The sequence below is a fragment of the Drosophila obscura genome, unplaced genomic scaffold (assembly GCF_018151105.1).
Source record: "Drosophila obscura isolate BZ-5 IFL unplaced genomic scaffold, ASM1815110v1 contig_29, whole genome shotgun sequence".
NCBI classification, from domain to species: domain Eukaryota; kingdom Metazoa; phylum Arthropoda; class Insecta; order Diptera; family Drosophilidae; genus Drosophila; species Drosophila obscura.
Window position 1 is genome coordinate 2,098,815 of NW_024542816.1, and position 22,322 is coordinate 2,121,136.

The window sequence follows — 22,322 nt, forward strand, 5'->3', positions numbered from 1 at the left end:
GGCAAATGGCAAATGTTTTTGGCCGCAGCTGCCAGAAAGCAGCCACCGCATCGCATCACTCGCTTTAAATAAACCCCGCCCCACCCCACCCACAACCATCATGCTCCTCATTCCCCTCGTTCACCATCGGATCAGGCATTGTCATGGTAATGCTGGAAAAACGCTTTAAACTGCCTTCTAATGATGCAGACGACTCGACTGAGTCGAGGACTCGCTCTACTCTCCCGTAATGTCTGTTATCCCTGTTTTAATTTTCCAGCCCCCCCCCCCTCTCCCCCCCATACCCACTAGTGGCAGGGGGTGCGGCGCTGTACTGTCAGTCATTTAATGGCTTACCTTATCTTCAGCTTCCTCGGCGCGTTCTTCCGCTTCGATGACGCGCTGCTCCAGCTCCGTTAACTGCAAAAATGAGGAGAAAGTTGGTTAAATCTCATTGTAGTGGGTAGCAGGAATGGCAGGAAGGGGGAGCTGAGTGCTTAAACATCGGAAATCATGTGAAAATAGCCCGCCACATGCGAATCCTTATGCTGCAGCAGAGATTAGAGAATGTTTAACGGCGTATATGGGTATTTTTAGAGGCACTTATGAGCCATATACACGGTTAGACATTTCTCCTTATCTATCCTGATACTTTAGATATGACATTCGGATAGTTAGAACCTCGCGAAATGCAGGGCAATCCCATTTTAAAGTAAATTCTACATGGTTGCTACGCTTTAAATACATTTTTACTACATGCAATCCACGTATTAAGTACTGAAAGATACAAACATCGACTGTACTCAGCCAAGACATAACCCATTCAGCACGTTCCATCCCATCCATTGATTTCTGTGTTTGGGTCAAACAGCCAATAATGCGGAAATGCTGTCCACACAGTTAAACCAAAGAAAAGATAACAATAAGATGCGTAAGAAATTTTGGCACTCATATTTTTCAGGCCGTCTCTAGAGCTGGCTCCAGGCTCTCTTGAAATGTTGTTCAAAAACCAGAGCCAGCCGCTCTCTTGTATCAAAGACTATACAATAACAAGATGCTGCTTGAGCGACGAAAAACCGGTTCTATGTCGGGGCTCTTATCGCTACGCCTTATAGACAGAGGGAGCGGGCTTTCAAATCTCTTTTCGGCTTTGCTTTGTCTCTGAGCGCGAGCCCGCTGCCCAACGGCTTTGTCTGTGCATGCATATGCATGCATTTCGCACAGTGGGGCCTTTGCCTATTTCAGCTGGCTAAATGAATAAGCGAATAAGAGCTCAATACATTGCTTCACACTGAAACAATTTTCAACTTTAAGTGCTTCTCTGGAAAATTATCTTTTAGATGCGTATTTTTATTTTATCCAAAGCGCTCATAAAATTGTTTGACATGTGCAATCCCTTTTCGGCTGAGTCCCCACTGCGGAACAAACACTATAAACCAGGGGTCGGCACACAGTCTCACACATTTTTTTGGTGCGTTTGTGTGCGAAAACAACAGACACGAAGTCAAATACGTTACTTATTTCTCTGCCGCTGCGAAAGCCGAAGAATTGTGCATAGGGCACACGAATGCTTCTCTGCCGCTGAGGCAAGCGGGCAGAATATGAAGCCGTTTGTGCATAGTCCGAAGCATGTTTCTCTGCAGCGACGTCAGCAGAGCAGATTTTTCTCTGCCGCTACGTCATAAGGCAGAATAACGAAACCACACGAAATCTTTACGCTGTACGTGTGCCGACTGCGCTGCCCGAAATTGTTTCCTATGCACAGTGCATACGACGCTGCCGGCCTCTGGCGTAAAGACTTCGTGCGGTTTTGTTATTCTGCCTGATGACGTAGCGGCAGAGAAAATTCTGCTCTGCTGACGTAGCGGCAGAAAAACATGCTTCGGCCTATGCACAAACGGCTTCATATTCTGCCCGCTTGCCTCAGCGGCAGAGAAGCATTCGTGTGCCCTATGCACAATTCTTCGGCTTTCGCAGCGGCAGAGAAATAAGTAACGTATTTGACTTCGTGTCTGTTGTTTTCGCACACAAACGCACCAAAAAAATGTGTGAGTCTGTGTGCCGACCCCGCTATAAACCTACTTGCTGATTTTTTTATTTATTTTCATTTTACTTATTATATTTTTATTTTTAATATTTTTTTATATTCTTAAAAATCGTAATAGGAAAGTGGAGCTGGAGGATTGTATCCTCTCTCTCTACATGCAATCCACAAGCTCAGCCAAGACACCAACCAACCAACCATCCACTTATTATGAGCTGGGACACACACCAATGATAGAACGAATTTCCCAGTATTTTACCGATTTTCCCGTGTTGAATACGCATTGAGAGCAGCACAGATGGCGCCTGTTGTCCCTTTTCAGGATTCAGGATCCCATCCCATTCAGAAAATCCCACGAACAGCTGTGTACCACACCCAGCCCTCATCCTGGACATTCATCAATCAAGGGACTCAATCATGGGGGGATGGGAGGGGAAATGGGACACAATTTGCGGCTAATAAGGATAATGCGCGGATCGCCGAGACAACGAATGCATGGAAATTCATGGCGCGGGGGCTGGGGCGAAAACACCTGCCCGACAGCACTTGCCAATCATCATAAGCAGCTGCCATGCTCTGCCCCGGCGCACCCCGAAGGATACGCTAATCCTGCGCTTTTAAGCGCTCAATGGCTCTCGGGCCCATTAACAGGAGGCCCGCGAAAGGAGGCACGCGCCCTCCAAGGATCACCATCACCATCAGCATCGCTTGAGGGCGGATGGGGATGTGGATGTGCCGTTTCCATGCCAATTAATCAGCCAAGTGGCGCCCCAAAGCAAAACGCCAGATGGATAGATGGATAGAGAGCTGCCACTTGATTCCCCTGCAAGGCACACAAAAGGAGGGGAGTTCTGTTCCCCCGTCACCCCGCCCCTGCCGTCTGCTGCTCAAGGATTCGATTTTGAATGCCTTAAGTGCATTAATTTCCGCTTTTTAAGCCATTCAAGTGGCCACTCAACGCAGAGAAGGATGGAGCAGCAGCCGGGGGTACTCCATTGATTGATGGCTGTCAAATTGTTGTGCGAAATATGAAGGAGCTCTCCTTCGCGCTGCATAGCAAGGGGAGAGCGGAAGCGGAAGTGTCGGAAGGGATGGCTGCCCTGCCTTAACCTTTGAGTGCCTTTTCCCATTAGCAGTGGACGCTGCTGAAGAACACAGGGAATAGCTAATCCATGCCATCATACTTACATATATTCCCACGGATAATCATGTTTTATTTTCCCTATTTTTAGTGGGATTACCGCTTTGCTTTTGGTTAACTTCCATGGAAGAGGATTCCTCTCACTGTGGTGTATTTTCGCAAATAACATGGATAGGTATTGCTTACATATTCCAGCACATATACCATCCCCCCAAGCACTATTTCTCGACTCTCCAAACGAGTAGAGAACTCGCCATTACATTATTAATTAATATGAATAAGAAATATTCCTGCCGTAAGCCTACACCATATAGAAAATGATTAATAAACGTCTGCCCAGGAACTGTGCTTAGTATAAGCTCAATTTCGTTCTACTCTTCCAGAACTTCTGTCTTTATTGTTTGTCCCACAAAGATTTCCTGCAGAATGTCTACCACCTGCTGCCAATATCTCGCATAGATATTCTGAATAGATTTTCCATGGACTAGACTGGAGTTCAAATGTTCTGCAATCGCTAGAGTGGCTGGCTCAGTGCCTGGCTCGGACACAGCTGCTTTGCATAGGGGCGTCGCTGAGTCAGCTGCCGATAGCTGGCCAGCGGTCGCTATAAAACATGGACGGCACACGGCGGAGCAGCATCAGGTGCTGCCATCGTCAGTGAAGCCTCAGAATGTGCACCAATTTGGTCGACTTGTTCGCCTGCATCAAACCGCAGACGGAGACGGAGACAGAGCCGGAGACAATGCCCGCCGAGACACTCGACGGCCTGGGGAACAGCCATCGGCGTAGCATGCTGGTGGATGACATGGCGGCCTACGATCTCGCCGAGCAGCTGCACCAGGAGATGCTGCGCGAGAAGGAGAAGGAGCAGCAGCGTCTCAGCCTGGGGAGTCGCTCCAAGCGACAGCTGCGTGCCCCCAGGCCCAATCTGCCGCCTGCGAAGCATCTGCCCGCCCCCACCTGCATACGTCCGCTGGCGCGGGAGAAGCGCAACTCCTTCGAGACCCTGGAGCGCTATGAGCTGGTCTTTAGCGTACCCATCGGCTCTGAACACTGCCTTCCCGATCAGTTTTAGTGGGACACGGATTAAAGGCCCGCCAAACGGATAATATTTTGTTGTTGTTTTGTTCTTGTGCGGGTTAAACTTTTTGGGAATGGATTAAGGCGTGGACAAAGTCCTAAGGCTGGGGAAAAACTTACGCATTGGGTGGGTCGTGCGTGCCAAAGTTTGTCCGACCCACTGCCAGTCGTCGTCGTTCATCGATTCTCGCTCCCACTCCCACTTAATTGTAGGCGCTTTCCACCGCCAATTGGCTGAGTTAATTGGTCGGAAGCCCACCTGCTAGTTGCTGGCGGCTTAAAGCAGCCACATTTTGGCTTAATTGTATGGCGTTTCCAACTGGAAAAGGCAGCAGGCGGCAGGGGGAAGAGGTGTCACCCCTTCCCCTTTGGCAGACACTTTGAAAAGAACATTTACAACTTTGAATGGAAACGCGACAAACAATGCGAATCACCTACGAAACAAAACTCAAACACAGAAAACCAGAAACAGCAAATGCAATTTCCCCGCCACGAATGCAATTTTCCCACAATGGGATAGAGCAGGTGGTGCAGGAGGGGTGGCAACACACCCACCCACCATGCGAGCCATGAAGTCATTTACTTTTGGCCATTAGCTAGGGGTTTAGGTGTCGTTCGCCTCGCCTCGCATTGCACAAAACTTTCGCCGCGAATGTAGCATTCTCACAAAAGTTCTCCTCGCTCTCACTCTACCTCTACCTCTCCTCTCCTGCTCTTTGTTTCGCTGTGTGGTGGCAGTGGGAGATCTTGATAGGTTTCAATAGTACTTTCATTCATTTTGGAGTGTTGGAAGTGGTGGGAAGTGGGCGAGAGGTTCCGAGTGGTGTGTTGTCACCCCCCATTGGTTTGCTCTCAGGTTAATGGTTACTCAATTGGGAATCGCTTGAGGTAGATTGCCCTCTGTAACGAGTACTCTTACTCCTACTCCAGCTGCTACTCCCACTCGTTCCCTGCCATTCGGCATGGGTCCATTATCCAATTAAGGACTGGCCTATACCATCATCATCTGCTATTATGTGCCATTTTGGTCAATCTTTTCAGTTCATTCCCATCCAATATGCATGCTATATTCTTTATCCACACTACTCTTTGTGTGCATAAGCTACTCCGTGAGAGGGATGGAAAGAGAGGGATACAAGAGAGGCACTACTTGCACTACGTGGCAGTGGCACATGGCACACAAAATAATTCTAGAAATATTATTTCTAAATGAAAACAAATTCCGCTTTAATTAATAATTGATTTCTTGCATGGATCTCGCATCATCTGCGCTCTAACATATGCACATACATCCATCCCATATACCCCACCGCCCACATGGCTGCCAGTTTATTCCTTAATTTGGCATCCGATTCCGATTTGGATTTGGATTTCTATTCATATATTATTATATACATACATACCGAATTTATTTATTAATTTATTTTAGTTTTTTGTTTGATTTAGATTTGTGGTTGCATTTGAATTTGTTGTCGTCTTATTTAGGGTTCGGTTAGGGGTTCGGTATTCGAGGTTTTTGTGTTTTGTGTTTTGATTGCAAAAAGTTAATTAAAAATTTGTTGTAATTGACTTTTATCGCATTGTTTGCTGTGGAGTTTTGCAGCTTGGTTTCTGCTGTTTCTGTTGTTTGTTCAGGTTTTTTTTTTCTCTCTCTTTTTCTATTGGATATATTTGATTGTGTTTTTGTTGTTGTCATTTTTTTTTCATAGAGAGACTTTTATGGAAAATGTCTGGCCATTATGCCATTTGTTGTCATTTGGTTTTTGCCTTTTGCCCGTAATTGGATTATTGCAAAAGAGTTTTAATTAAGCCATATGAATGGAGCCACGGAATGGAATGGCAGTGGAGCTGCAGTATGGCAGTGTGGCATGTGGCACCTGGTTAGATTATCAGCTCGGGCAGCCGTGGATCATCGTAGCCATCGTCGACCTCCATCTCCAGCTCTTGCACCTGTTCTTCCTCGATGGTGGGCTGGGCGTACCCCAGGGGCGGCTGCACAACCACCGGCTCGGGAAACGGGGGTAGGGCCAGTGTAACGGTCAGAGGTGGTGTCGCATCCATGAAGTCACAGTCGCAGTCGCCGCGGAATCTGCGGCAAGCAAAGAGTTCCAGCAGGAAGCCCATAAACATTATCCCTCAGCAGTGAGTCAGCGTCTCCTCTCTCTTGGGGTCAACCTGTAGCTCCAATGTGGACAGTGGATGGACTGCTGTGCGCTGACTGCCAGCGCAACTTTTAATCCAAATCCACAGCCATGGCGGGTGTCCACAGCACAGCTGTTTCCCCTCCTGTTTTCCACCGTTTTCTGCTGTTTCCGCAGCTGTTTAACGTTGCCCAGATTGCTGCACAAAACCAAACTACTAAATGAATGAATGGATTACGAGCACCCATCCCCGCCCCCAGCCACACACAAATGACAAAATTAATTAAAATTTAAATTAAATATAGCTCGTTGCTCGTTGATTAACGAATGCGATCATGCATTATGCATTATACATTATGCATTATATATATATATATGAATGTCTGTTTATCTATCTGAATATGCATGAATATAATGCACGAGTGAATGCGCACAGCCACTGCCACAGCCACTGCAAGTAATCCACCATCACGGCGGGGTATACAAAATAGATATAGATACAAGTGCTCGCCTGTGAGTGTGCGGTGCATATTCTGCATGCAGAGTGCACATTATAATTACATTTATGGGCTGCCATCAAATTCAATGGCGCTAAAACATTTACATACGCAGAGTAAGGGCGGGGGGAGCCCTGCCACCCAGCCACCCAGCCATTCAGCGATGGGCCAGTGCTGGGCAATTCAATTTGCGCACTTGCAACGCTCCAGGCAACGCAGAACTGATAAAAAGAATCCCCAACAAGGTACAAGTCCCTATCGCGTAGATTAAACATACAGATTTAAAAATTACAAAAAAAATTAAAATATTTAAGCAAACTTATTCCCTATCGAACGACACTCTCCCTTTGTGTTTTGCTCTGTTTCATCTAAGGCCGCCGCTCCATGGAGTATTAATTGCCAAACATTGGGGGGCACTTTTTGTGGGGTGGAATGGAAAGTAGGCCAACTGCCTCTTGCCTCTTACTCTCACAGAACGATGTCAATTGCATGAAGGCCATGCCACAAGCGGTCCGGCCACGCCCCACCTCCCAACCACTCTGCCTGCCACACGCATCATGGCAGCCGCAAGTGTGGGGCGCCTCTTTGCCTTTGGGGCCTTTGGGTCAAGTGGTGTGGCAAAATACAACGAACAACAATCCAAGAATAACCACAAAACACACACACGAAAAATGTAGGCTAACATGGGTTAAGGTGTGTCATTAGCCAGCCACAAAATAAGCGACAGAGGCGACAAGGGGGAGGGGCAACAGCCAACCCCTGACCATTGGACATCCCCCTAAGCGAGCGTTGAATCGCAAATATGGATACACTCGCAACCAAAAGTAGCTGCACTCAACGAGAATAAACTTTAAATAAACTCGGAAATATTTATCTATTATTTTTTGCAACATTTAATCTACTGCCGATTGTTCCTATAAGTGTTCTATATATGCAGCTACAACTGGCAGTGGGAAAACTATTTAAATTTAACCAAGAAAAGCGCATAAGACACCTTGATCCTCCTCTCAACCCCAGGGAGAGAGACACACAGAGAGAAGACGGCTTTCCCAGTGGCTCAGAGGCTTACTAATTATGGTTAATGGGCCAAGGGCGACCCCACAGCACCGCGCACCAGCACCAGCAGCTGCACCTGTCACACCTGAGCCATAACCAGCGCCACCAGCGCTAATTAGAAGCTGCCTTAAGTGCAACAAGCAGGGACCAGGCCATGGCTCCGAGGCAACTTTAAGCTGCTGCAAAACTGCTGCGGGGCTGGCTTAATGTTGCCTCATGCTTGGAGTCAGGGGATGGGGACTGAGACTGGGACTGAGACTGGGGCTTCCACCAAATTGACACAAATTGGCAGGAGGCAAGTACATCATGGCAATCAGATTAGACGACGACGACGACGATGGCGTCTCTCCAGTCGTTGCCAATCTGCGGCTCATCATGTGCGACATTTTGCTTCGGCTCCAGGCCAACATTGAGAGGGGGCGGCAGGGGCATGCCAAAAGGCACGCAACGTTTTTGCAGCTGCTTTCAATCATGACGCACGGATTAGGACTTAGGTTAAAGATTAACAATGGCAAACAGGAGCAGAAAAAGAGCATGAAAGGAGAGCAGGGCAGGAGCAGGGCGAAGGACACGCAGGACACACAAAGAGGGGGATGAGTGGGTTGGGGGTGGGATCAGTCCCTGATGGATGAAATGCAGTGAGACAACGAACAGGAACACGAACGGAACGGTACGAAACGGGATGGGACTGAGACGGAAGTGAAGACAATAAGCCGATTGGCAGCTAGACATGCAACACTGAGAGAATAAGCGGCAGATCAAAGCAATGGGATGGATGGAAGGATAAAGAAAAAAGCTCCAAGAGGAGGCCATTCTGTGAAGGCAAAATTGGTACAAAAAAGATATGGAATTACATGGAAAACAAAGTGGAAATGAAGAGGAAAGATAGAGAAGAAACATATGTATATAGAGAGTAGGGGAATAGTTGCAATAAATTAAATAAATCATTCGAAATTATGGGAAAATTAGTGCAGAAATGGAAAATAAAAACAGAAAATTACATTGAATGCCTAGAGAAAGTAAAAGAAGTAGCGAAAACATTTAAAAATTCAGAGAAATATCCATGGCACAGTGGAATAAAACATATGTTGGAGATTAGTCATAGACAACTTGGAATGAAACAGCGGAATGAGCCAATGGAGTGGAAACCCTCAACTGAAAACCTGTTGAGTGTTGGAAAAGTAATGAAAGGCGCAAGCACCCAAAAAAAAATAACAACAAAAGCAAGAGGAAGGACTAGAGGAAGGACTTGTCGTGGGAGAGCTGTGCGAAATATATCCCAAAGCTATTAGCAGTTGATAGCGTCTCAAGGACTCCGCCATTAGCTGCAAGTTCTGTAACTGAAACTGAAACTGGCGGAGTCCCAGACTCCGAGACGTGAAAGACAACGTAACGCAGGAGATTCGCAGCGACAGTCGAGGAATAACAATTAGTGGCAGACTTTTAGGCGCAGAGCGAACCGAACACAAAAGGCAAATGCAAAAGATGGGTGTGCTCTGGTCCCTTGTCTCAAAGAGAGTCCGCGCAATAATCACGGCCAAGTGCTGCATATTTATAGGCGCAATCAAGTTAATTGCCGAAACAGCAGTCAGCAGCGATAGCAGCACACACAAAGGAACGCAATGAATGAATGAATACGAATAGGAATACGACTACGAATACTGGCAGTGACTGGCAGAGGATGAGGTGCCTTTCCTACCTGCCTGCCTGCCCACCTGCCCGCCTTTAGCCTACTCCTCCCACTGGCACTGCTACTCCGTAATTAACTTAATTGTGCGGCCGTTTGCCGAGTGCCTTGAGTAGTCCTTGAAGCCGCTTCTCCTTGAGGGCAAAGTAATTGCCACTCAAAAGTTCAATGCATTCTCTCAGATGCCATAGGAATCATGGCATCCATCCTCTAGCCGTAATAATATTTTTGGCCCAACGACTGCTTCAAGGCCCAGTCGCATCTATGGGATTTTCCACTCGAAAGTTTGGGGCAGGGCGGCTCAGCCTACAAAATTAGCACAAAACGAATTAATGAGTGTGGAAAATCTCTAAATGCTGCACAAAATCCCAAGCACTGTCCGGCGAGAGCTTTGCCATTTCCATTTCAATTTTTGAATTGGATTTTCACAATATTTTCCCTTTACCAAAATCTGCATCCTGCTGTTGCTGTGGCTCCTTCTCCTTCTTTTTAGCTTTTTTCCGGTTTTTGTGGCGAATTTCAATTATCCTTGTGGGGGGTGGGTGGGGTCCGAGCATCGCTTCGCATCTATTGCTTGCATTTCCTCTCATTTTCATCTTTGGGTACGATTTTCGTGTGTTTTTTTCTTTTTGTGCCTTTGACTTTGGCTTGTATTTCATTTTCAGTTTTATGCATGAGACGGCGCCTAGTTTTTCATTCTCATTTCCCAGGCCGGGCCCACCATTTTTGCCAGGGCTCCTTCTCCAGTTCTAGGTCCACTCACTTCATCTTCCTCTCTGCCTGTTGGAGCTCAGGCGGCCCGGCCCATTCACGCTGTAAATTGTTTGCATACAATGGAGAAAATGGAGCACCAGATGGAGGTCCGTGTCCCCAGTCCCCAGTTACAGCCCCCAACCATTTGTTCAGGACTTAATCAGGACAGAATCAGGAACAGCAGCAGCAGGAACAGGACCTGGTCGTCTCTTGGCTGTGGGTCTTAACTTTTGGCGTGGCTTATTTGTGCGGCAAGATTAAGTTTCAAATTGATGTGCGTTTTGAGCTGGCCGCCAAACGGAAACGGAAATGGCAAATGGGGAAATCTGAAAATGTGGAAAATGTGGAAATGGGGAGAAACAGAGTAGTTTCCTTCCGCCCCAGTAGCAGCCTCCAGTTGCAGGCTAAGATTCTATGCCTCAGTAAGCCGCATTGATGGCCAAACTTTAATTTGATCATTCTTTCCCCACATTTTAGTCTCTTCACTCTCCAGGATACGTGGATATATTTCAGTGGGCAGGCAGGGTCGGGTCTCTGGCCGATAAGCTAGTTTTTATGACCGAATTTCTGGAACTGCTTCACAAGGGAGATTGGGTCCGCTAATCAGGACGGATTGTCGGGGATTGGGCGCTTGGGGAGCGTCGTTGAGGTGTGGCGGAAGTACATCAAGTGTGACCATGCTAGCCAGCGGAATGTGGAACACTTGACGAGAGGCATGCCTGAAACTAGCTCCATTTCCATGCGTTTCAGCCAAGAAAAATATGGAATACTCGTGCAGAAGAGGCTGAATTTTTCAGTGGTTCCTCTTCTTCTCGTCTTTTGATGGTCAAGTGTGACCGTGCTAGCCAGCGGAATGTGGAACATGGAACACTAAAAGGCACACGCTAAAAATGGCAGTCAAACAGCGAACTTTGATCAACGTTAAGAACCCGAAAGGCTTAAGCGGTGGCAACGCTGGATGAAGATGGGGATGAGGAGGCCAGTGCACTATGGGGAAAATTCCCATTTTTCGGGTATTTAGTCATTTTCTCAAAGTATTAAAATTGGTTGTTTTGTTTTGGTAACATCTTAAGAAAACTTCAAACTGTAAAGTCCAATACCAAAAATGTTATATAACAGAACAATGTTAAGTCTAGCAGCTGTTCTTTTTGTGAAATTTAAAAAGGATAGCAATCACACGGGTTTTTACTATGTAATGGTTGTACTAATATTTTGTATTTGTGCGAGTTCTATTAATATTTTGTAGTAAAAAAGTAGTAAACGTTCTCAGAGCACATTTCTTGGAAATATATTTCAAGTTCGTGGAGACATATAAAACGACCATAAGAGTCCATAAGTGTACGTCCAACTGTATGTTGTAGAGCTATTAATTTTGATTTAAAGGCAGTTTGTCTCAATGCACACTTTTCCGCACTATCTGCGCAAATTAATTTTTAGCAAGGGACTTCGAGTTTTCAAACCCGGAGCTGTTTGATGCATGGCGCAAGAAAAAGATGAATCCAACCAAGAAAAAGCTATTTTTGATTTTTTTACGTGGAGTTTAAATAAAAACATTCATGTTTTAAAACATGTTTTATATTTAAAGAGCAAAACTCAAATTTTTTGCCAACATTTTTATGCAAAATGGAAAAAATGCATGCGGAACAAGAAATATTATGAAAAAAGCATTAAAATTGGTTAATGAGCACAACAAAATTATACAAAAGCGAATCAAATGGGAACAATAATCGACAAATAGGTCATCCAAAGTTGGCTTACTTGTTGAAAGAAACAGGAGCTAAAACGAGAAGGAACGTGCGAGTCGCTTCTGGGGACGCGACTCTACTTATACCCGTACTCAGTCAGTATATACATTTTTGAGCATATGATTTTTTAGAATTTTAGAATTAAAAAAAAAATTTTACATTTTAAATTTTTAAATTTTTTTCCTAAATCTGATATCTACATCTACATCTACAATGTATATTCTACATCTAACATGTAGATTGTACAATGTACATGTTCCATTAAGATTCTACATCTCCTACGCTAGGGGTTGCTCGCGCACTGAATGCGGCAAGTGTGCGAGCGAGAAGGAACGTCAACTACGGAGTTTGCAGAGCTAGCGGATGAAATCGCATGCGATGCGAGAGGTCGTTCCCCACTGTTCATCGCTGGTGACTTCAACGCCTGGGCAGTTGAATGGGGGAGCACAAGAACCACCCCGAAGGGCAGAATTCTGCTCGACGTGCTAGCCACGCTGAACGTGTCGCTACTCAATTCAGGCAACACGCACACATTCAGCAGAGCGGGAAGAGGATCCGTCATAGACGTAGCGTTTGCAAGTCCTATGCTCGCAAGGACTGCAGTATGGACCTTAACCAACATCTATACGCACAGCGACCATGCAGCTATACTGTGCACTATCAGAAGGCAGCAAGTGCAAACTATCAGGATAAACTCTACAAGCTGGTGCCAAGACTCCATGGATGACCAGGCCCTACAAGTAGCGATAAACAGTGCGCAGATCTTTCCCAGCGCAGACCCGGATGTATTTGCCAACAACGTGGCCGTCGCCCTAACCAAGATTTGCGATGCTACTATGCTAAGGAAACGTAGAGGAACCAGTACGCGGAAGGCAGTCTACTGGTGGAATACGGACATCGCGGATGCGCGAAGAGATTGTATCCGAGCAAGAAGGAAAGTTAAGCGGTCCCGAGACAGACCTAGTCTCCCGCTGGTGCTCGCTGAGTACCGCCATAAGCGAGGTATACTCACCAAGGCCATTAAATGGGCAAAGAATAAATGTTGGAAAGACCTGTGTGATGAAGCAAACGCACAACCATTTGGCTCAGCATACAAGCTTGTGATGGGGAAAATGTGCAGACGCCCAATGCCGGTGGACCCAGAACAGCTCGAAGCAATAGTGGAAACGCTGTTCCCAAAGCAGCCAACTGCGCCGTTTCCGTTCGCTACAACCACTGCGGAATCCACGTATACGGATGCTGCAGAAGTTAAAGTGGAGGCGACCCGTATAAAAGCGGATAAGGCACCAGGACCAGACGGCGTGCCGCCACGCGTTGTGCAAAAATTTGCGCAGTTACAGCCGTCGATTCTTGTAGATCTTTTTAATACCTGCATAAGGAATCGCGTGTTTCCGAAGAGGTGGAAGCTGCAGAAGCTGGTCCTACTGCCCAAGGGAGGAAAGCCAGCAGAGGATCCATCAGCATACAGACCAAGGAATCTCCAATTGGCAGTTTGGGTTCCGGAAAAAAGAGAAGTACGGTGGACGCTGTCAATGCTGTGGTTGGCATTGCTAGAAGTGCCATAGAAGGAACACGCTGGAAGGGCGGTGACAAAAAGTATTGCCTCATCACAACGCTTGATGTAAAGAACGCCTTTAACTCAGCGAACTGGCATGTCATAATAAATGCGATGATTCAGCTTGGAATTTCGGAATATCTTGTAAGTCTCATAAGCAGTTATTTCCGTGACAGAGTGTTACTCTACGAAACGTCAGGAGGAAGAAGGAAACACCTAATTACCGGAGGCGTGCCCCAAGGATCAGTGTTGGGCCCAGTCCTGTGGAATGTCATGTATGACGCAGTGCTACGTCTAGACACCCTGCAAGGAACACGCATCGTGGGATTTGCAGACGACATTGCCATCGTTGCAGTAGCAAAACAGCTGCACGAGGTTGAAAACATGACGAACAGCACAATACAGCAGGTCGTAAAATGGTTGGACGAAAAATCTCTCTCTCTCGCCGCCCACAAGACCGAAGCGGTACTCGTAAGCAGCAGGAAAGCCGTAGAAGCGGCCACAATACAAGTGGCAGGCTGTTCAATCACTTCCAAACCAGCTATATTGTACTTGGGAGTGAAAGTGGATCACCGGCTTACGTTTAAACACCACCTAGAGTACACAGCCAGTAAAGCAGCAAAAGCAACAACAGCGCTTTCAAGGATGATGGCAAACATCGGAGGTCCTCGCCAGCGGAGTCGGTGGCTCATCATGAACGTGGTCAAATCGATCATGATGTATGCAGCACCAGTTTGGGCACCCGCCATGGCATGCAAGTCCTATGCAAAGCCTTGCAAAGCCACGTACCGCACCTGTGCACTGCGAGTAACGAGCGCCTTCCGCACAGTATCTGAGGATGCAGCGCTCGTCTTGGCTGGACTTATCCCACTGGACCTTTTGGCAGCTGAAGGACGATCAGGAGAAATCGACAACGCCGGCAATCCGAGAGGCCACGTTGGACCGATGGCAGGACCGCTGGAACCACACGGAGAGTGGGAGCTGGACTAGGCGTATTATCCCCGACATACGCCAATGGGTCAGAAGACGACATGGACAGGTTGACTTTTACATGACGCAACTTTTGACAGGCCATGGGTGCTTTAAATCATACCTATATAGGTTTAAGCACGAGACGGATCCGTTTTGCACACACTGTGCGCGGACCATAGAAGACGCAGAACATGTCCTTTTTGTCTGTCCTAGATTCTCTGCAGAACGGCAAGAGCTAAGCCTAGGCATTGGGAGGCCATTCATAGTCTCAGACTTGATGGATATTCTACTTAGCTCGCAAAACAATTTTCTTGCAATAAGCAACTTAGGTGCAGAGATAATCAAATCCTTGCGTCGCGCTGAAAGACTGCGCAACCAGAATTCAAACTCTAGATGAGATCTAGATGAGGCTTTCATGCCATCTCCCCCCCGCGAAGTAATACCTAACGGTTTAGTGCCTCGGGAGGGATATACGGAGAGTAGGGTCAGGTTTTAGTGGGTGAAAGTCCCACACTATTCGGCTTTCAATGCTTTCCCCCCTATACAAAAAAAAAAACACACACACACACACATAGAGTGTTTTGTTCTGTGAGTGCGGACGCGTTTTTTGTCCCGCTCCGTTGAAAACGACGAATTTAATTCAGGACCCAGCCTGGAAAAGCAAACAGAGTTTATCGAGAGCCACGGCAGTGCTGCGGTACTTACCAGCAAACCACGCCACGCGCACAGGTCGGGAAGCGGCTATTTGTCCCCAACTCCAACTGGGAAACATTGACGCCCACGGTCCACGGTCGAAGAGAGGGGGGAAGGAACCGCAGGTAAGCGCCTGATTTCCCTTCCTTGCCTCTATTCCTTTATTGGCGCCACTTGCTAGTCCCTGTATTTTGTGCTAATTTTGGCCAAATACTGCGAGTGGTGTTAGGGAACGACAACGCAACAGCTGACAAGGCGCTGCCAGATCAGACGCACAGAAAAGTGTGGCGAAACGAACGATCGTAGCGTAACAGCGTTGCCAGACCGACGGGAAAAGGTTCCGATCAGTGGTGAGCAACCGCCCGGAACCGGAACCAACGGCTTACGCGAACATCCACCCATGGATGGGCCAAGGATTCTGGAGGCCCCAACACCCCCCTACCACCCAACAACTACTGCGACGGTGGCCCACTTGGCCGGCGCAGCGGACCAAGCGACAAGTGATAATGATGATGATGCATTAAACCCATTCACTAAAAGTGAACGAGTACGGCGATCACCGCCAACTGGATCGGCAGGAAATATCCCGCCAAAGCCGACTGGTTCAGCACAGGAGGAGGCGAATGATACGCCGAAAAGAGGACGAGATCCCGAGGGTCCTGTAAGGAGAACACCTCCCAAAAAAGCCCGAGAGCAGCCTCCGCCCCCAATGGCAGAGATGGCTGAGCTGGGTAAGTTACTGGAGGATTTAATCTTTCTGGTAACAGAGAAGAAACCGGTGGTTCGCCATGTTAACCAGGGAATGAAGGATAGCCTGGGGAAGATGCTGACCCTACAGAGATCAGTAGTGGAGCATTTGCACACGGTCAAAGAGACACCAAAAACCTGCAAGGCACAGATTTGCCAAACGGCGGATAAGGCGACCCAAAGGACGCCGCCGACCACTGCAAGCAGTTACGCAAAAATTCTAAAAAGTAGAACCACCAAGGCAGCCGGTCCTAAGCCAGGAAAGAATCCTGACAACGGAATCCCAAGCAAGGATGGCGAAACGGCACCGCAGAAGCCAACTTGCAGCAGCGGAGGCGAATCACCAAGAGCTGACAAGGGAAAGAGGCCTAATGCATGGCAGAAGGTCAAGAGTAAGACGAAGCCAAAAGCCAGGAACAAGCAGCGTCCTGATGCCATAGTGGTCAAGTGCAGTGACCCGGCCAGCTACGCCAAAGTGTTGGCCACTGTACAGAATAACGCTGAGCTTCAGCAATACAAGGAGCACGTGAGTGGCGTACGACGTACTGCAGCGGGAGAACTTCTCCTGCAGATGAGCAAGCCATCTGATGAGGTCACTGCTAAGCTGCAGCATGCAGTTCAAGATGTCCTCGGAGATAGCGCATCCGTTAAGATGATCACAGAAAAGGTCCTGCTGGAGATCAGGGACATACCCGAGTGGACTACGGGTGATGACGTGCTGCAAGCAATCTTCACCAAGCTGAGGGAAGATCTACCAGGGAGGCGGCCCGAAACTACGCAGGGGCTATAGAGGCATGCAGATCGCTACCATGATCCTCCAAAAAGAGGTAGCGAACACGCTCCTTGCGGCAGGAAACGTCCGTATTGGATGGGCAGTGTGTCGCGTGCGCAGCAAGACGGAACCAAGAAGATGTTTTAAATGCCTGGATTTCGGCCACACTGCAGCCAGATGCAGAAGCAAGTTTAATTCTTCTGACAAGTGCTTTTAATGCGGTGGAGATGGGCACTCATCCGCAGAGTGCAAAAATGAAGCGTGCTGCATATTGTGCGCAAGAGAAGGAGAAAAGAACGTGGCACACCATACGCTCAGCAAAGCGTGCCCGCAATACGTGAAGGCGGCAAAGAAAATACAGGATTAGGTTTATACAACTAAACTTAAACCATTGCAGAGCGGCTCAGGATCTTCTCCAGCAAACAGTCCAGGAACTGAAGGTGGACCTTGCCATTCTCAGCGAGCCCTATAGACCAAAGCACGATGGAAGCTGGGTGCAGAACCCAAGTGCAGCAGCAGCCCTGTGGAGCTGTGGACAGCCAGCAATGCACTTCTCAAACGTGAGTGCCGCTGGAGGCCGAAGAGCGAAGGTGGATGGCATCCATGTATACAGTTGCTACATAGCCCCCAGCACGTCAACTATGGAGTTTGCAGAGCTAGCGGATGAAATCGCATGCGATGCGAGAGGCCGTTCCCCACTGTTCATCGCTGGTGACTTCAACGCCTGGGCAGTTGAATGGGGGAGCACAAGAACCACCCCGAAGGGCAGAATTCTGCTTGACGTGCTAGCCACGCTGAACGTGTCGCTACTCAATTCAGGCAACACGCACACATTCAGCAGAGCGGGAAGAGGATCCGTCATAGACGTAGCGTTTGCAAGTCCTATGCTCGCAAGGACTGCAGTATGGACCTTAACCAACATCTATACGCACAGCGACCATGCAGCTATACTGTGCACTATCAGAAGGCAGCAAGTGCAAACTATCAGGATAAACTCTACAAGCTGGTGCCAAAACTCTATGGATGACCAGGCCCTACAAGTAGCGACAAACAGTGCGCAGATCTTGCCCAGCGCAGACCCGGATGTATTTGCCAACAACGTGGCCATCGCCCTAACCAAAATTTGCGATGCTACTATGCTAAGGAAACGTAGAGGAACCAGTACGCGGAAGGCAGTCTACTGGTGGAATACGGACATCGCGGATGCGCGAAGAGAGTGTATCCGAGCAAGAAGGCAAGTTAAGCGGTCCCGAGACAGACCTAGTCTCCCGCTGGTGCTCGCTGAGTACCGCCATAAGCGAGGTATACTCTCAAAGGCCATTAAATGGGCAAAGAATAAATGTTGGAAAGACCTGTGTGATGAAGCAAACGCACAACCATTTGGCTCAGCATACAAGCTTGTGATGGGGAAAATGTGCAGACGCCCAATGCCGGTGGACCCAGAACAGCTCGAAGCAATAGTGGAAACGCTGTTCCCAAAGCAGCCAACTGCGCCGTTTCCGTTCGCTACAACCACTGCGGAATCCACGTATACGGATGCTGCAGAAGTTAAAGTGGAGGCGACCCGTATAAAAGCGGATAAGGCACCAGGACCAGACGGCGTGCCGCCACGCGTTGTGCAAAAATTTGCGCAGTTACAGCCGTCGATTCTTGCAGATCTGTTTAATACCTGCATAAGGAATCGCGTGTTTCCGAAGAGGTGGAAGCTGCAGAAGCTGGTCCTACTGCCCAAGGGAGGAAAGCCAGCAGAGGATCCATCAGCATACAGACCACTGTGTGCAGATGTCACCGGCAAACTATTTGAGCGCATCATATGCAACAGACTCGTGAGCGAGCTGGACGAACGGCAAGGAATCTCAAATTGGCAGTTTGGGTTCCGGAAAAAGAGAAGTACGGTGGACGCTGTCAATGCTGTGGTTGGCATTGCTAGAAGTGCCATAGAAGGAACACGCTGGAAGGGCGGTGACAAAAAGTATTGCCTCATCACAACGCTTGATGTAAAGAACGCCTTTAACTCAGCGAACTGGCATGTCATAATAAATGCGATGATTCAGCTTGGAATTTCGGAATATCTTGTAAGTCTGATAAGCAGTTATTTCCGTGACAGAGTGTTACTCTACGAAACGTCAGGAGGAAGAAGGAAACACCTAATTACCGGAGGCGTGCCCCAAGGATCAGTGTTGGGCCCAGTCCTGTGGAATGTCATGTATGACGCAGTGCTACGTCTAGACACCCTGCAAGGAACACGCATCGTGGGATTTGCAGACGACATTGCCATCGTTGCAGTAGCAAAACAGCTGCACGAGGTTGAAAACTTGACGAACAGCACAATACAGCAGGTCGTAAAAGGGTTGGACGAAAAATCTCTCTCTCGCCGCCCACAAGACCGAAGCGGTACTCGTAAGCAGCAGGAAAGCCGTAGAAGCGGCCACAATACAAGTGGCAGGCTGTTCAATCACTTCCAAACCAGCTATATTGTACTTGGGAGTGAAAGTGGATCACCGGCTTACGTTTAAACACCACCTAGAGTACACAGCCAGTAAAGCAGCAAAAGCAACAACAGCGCTCTCAAGGATGATGGCAAACATCGGAGGTCCTCGCCAGCGGAGTCGGTGGCTCATCATGAACGTGGTCAAATCGATCATGATGTATGCAGCACCAGTTTGGGCACCCGCCATGGCATGCAAGTCCTATGCAAAGCCTTGCAAAGCCACGTACCGCACCTGTGCACTGCGAGTAACGAGCGCCTTCCGCACAGTATCTGAGGATGCAGCGCTCGTCTTGGCTGGACTTATCCCACTGGACCTTTTGGCAGCTGAAGGACGATCAGGAGAATCGACAACGCCGGCAATCCGAGAGGCCACGTTGGACCGATGGCAGGACCGCTGGAACCACACGGAGAGTGCGAGCTGGACTAGGCGTATTATCCCCGACATACGCCAATGGGTCAGAAGACGACATGGACAGGTTGACTTTTACATGACGCAACTTTTGACAGGCCATGGGTGCTTTAAATCATACCTATATAGGTTTAAGCACGAGACGGATCCGTTTTGCACACACTGTGCGCGGACCATAGAAGACGCAGAACATGTCTTTTTTGTCTGTCCTAGATTCTCTGCAGAACGGCAAGAGCTAAGCCTAGGCATTGGGAGGCCATTCATAGTCTCAGACTTGATGGATATTCTACTTAGCTCGCAAAACAATTTTCTTGCAATAAGCAACTTAGGTGCAGAGATAATCAAATCCTTGCGTCGCGCTGAAAGACTGCGCAACCAGAATTCAAACTCTAGATGAGATCTAGATGAGGCTTTCATGCCATCTCCCCCCCCGCGAAGTAATACCTAACGGTTTAGTGCCTCGGGAGGGATATACGGAGAGTAGGGTCAGGTTTTAGTGGGTGAAAGTCCCACACTATTCGGCTTTCAATGCTTTCCCCCCTATACAAAAAAAAAAAAAAAAAAGAGAGCAGCACAGCATTGCGCGATCTCGGAAGAGAAATCACGCAGCTTGTGGAGATGCTCGACGATGGGAAGAGGCGCTCGATACACCAGCCTATGAGGGACTCGATCGAGAGCATACGGGTGCTGTATGAGCTGGTAGCTATCCAGCTACATGACGAAGGAGCTAAGGCTGTGATCAGGACACACCAGTCCTCTCAGACATCCCCGTTCTTTAGAACGGCTCCGGGAGCCAAAGAGGAAGCAGGCTGCAGGTGCGCCAACACCTCGGACGAAGAGAACCAAGGCATCAGTGGAAGCACAGACCATGCCAGGCGTAGCAGTCGGAAACGACGCCCCCATCGAAACGGGGAACGAAGCGCCCGCGGAAATCCCTTTCCAGACCGTGTCGAACCGACGCAGAAGGAAGAAGACGGAAAAGCCGCCTGGAGCTCTCGTAGAGAAGACGAGACCGGATGCCATCATCATTTCCACGAAAGGCGAAACCAGCTACGCTGATATACTGCGTAAAGTGAAGACGGACGAAACCCTTCACGGACTCGGAGACGCGGTCGCCAGGATAAGGAGGACACAAAAAGGAGAGCTCTTGCTGCAGCTCAATAAGTCGGGACAGGAGACTGAGACTTTCAGGAGCCTAGTAGTTGGGACGCTGGGTGAGCAGGCGGATGTCCGTACCCTGACGCATCGGGTGAGTCTCGAATGCAGAGACCTCGACGAGATCACCACCAGGGAGGATATAGTGGAGGCAATGAGGAGCCAGGTAACCCTCACGGAGTTCACCACAGAGGACGTCCAACTGCGGAAGGCATACGGAGGAACGCAGACGGCCACAATCAGGCTACCAGCGGAGAGCGCTCAGAAGGCGCTTAAGCTGGGAGTGCTGAGGGTAGGCTGGGTAAGATGCAGACTCCGCGAACGGGTCAGCGTCACCAAGTGCTTCCGATGCCTCGAATTCGGGCACATGGCACGGCAGTGCAGGAGCGAGATCGATAGATCAAAGCTGTGCAGGAGATGTGGTAAGGAGGACCACATAGCAAAAGACTGCGACTCGGAGCCACAGTGCATGCTCTGCAAGGGAAAGAGTGCCGATTGGAAGCACGTGGCCGGCAGCGGTAGATGCCCCCTGTTTAGGAGCGCCCTGTCGAAGAGATCAGCATGAGATGCACTCAACTGAATCTCAACCACTGCGAAGCTGCACAGTCTCTCCTAAGACAAGCAGTTAGAGAGCGGAAGACGGACGTCGTTCTTATATGCGAGCCATTCAGGACGATACCGGGAAGCGGCTGGACCAACAGCAGATGCGGGAAGGCAGCCATCTGGTCTGTAAAAACCCCCCCACGGGAGATATGCGCTGTGAACGACGGTTTCGTCAGAGCGAGGTTGAGAGGGGTCACCTTCTACAGCTGCTATGCTCCGCCGAGCTGGGACCTAGCGCGCTTCCAGAGGATGCTATCAGACATAGCAGAAGACTCGCGCGGCAGAGCGCCCCTAGTGATAGCGGGCGACTTTAATGCGTGGTCAGTGGAGTGGGGTAGCAGAGAGACCAACGCCAGAGGCACGTGTCTGCTGGAGGAGTTTGCGTCCTTGGATGTGGTGCTTGCAAACGACGGAAGGAAGCTAACGTACTTCAAGGCGGGACGCGGGTCTATTATAGATCTGACGTTCATGAGCAGCTCACTCTGTAGGAAATCTACATGGAGAGTAAGCGAGGAGTTCACGTTTAGCGACCACCAGGCGATCCATTTTGACTGCGGAGAAAGTCGAAGGAGACAGCGTGCGAAGACGACCGGACCCAGATGGAAGGACGACCACTTGGACGTGGAAACGTTCAAGGAGTGTCTCCGCGACGCCAACTGGAGCCCAATGGGGGAAACGGCAGATAGCCTGGCTCTGCAACTTGCAATGCGCCTAGAGGAGGCGTGCGACGCTGCAATGCCGCGAAGGAAGCCGAGCAGACGAGGAGCACCCTGCTACTGGTGGAACGAAGAGATCGGCCAGC

At 48.8% G+C, this 22,322-nt stretch overlaps 2 protein-coding genes across 2 annotated transcripts in view; one reads left to right on the plus strand and one right to left on the minus strand.

Annotated features, from left to right (window-relative positions):
• LOC111078240 (uncharacterized protein CG43867) overlaps positions 1–22,322 on the minus strand; it is a 140,740-nt gene that overhangs the window by 33,421 nt on the left and 84,997 nt on the right. The window contains 1 exon segment of the mRNA XM_022372815.2: positions 337–399. Within this exon segment, the coding sequence (XP_022228507.2) occupies positions 337–399 (63 nt within the window).
• LOC111078246 lies at positions 3,795–4,264 on the plus strand. Its single transcript, XM_022372829.2, has one exon. The coding sequence runs from the start codon at positions 3,835–3,837 to the stop codon at positions 4,237–4,239; it is 405 nt and encodes a 134-aa protein (XP_022228521.2). The 5' UTR covers positions 3,795–3,834; the 3' UTR covers positions 4,240–4,264.

What these genes read in the sequence shown, in the direction of transcription:
- LOC111078246 (XM_022372829.2), top strand. Translation starts at nt 3,835, where the DNA reads ATGTGCACCAATTTGGTCGACTTGTTCGCCTGCATCAAACCGCAGACG.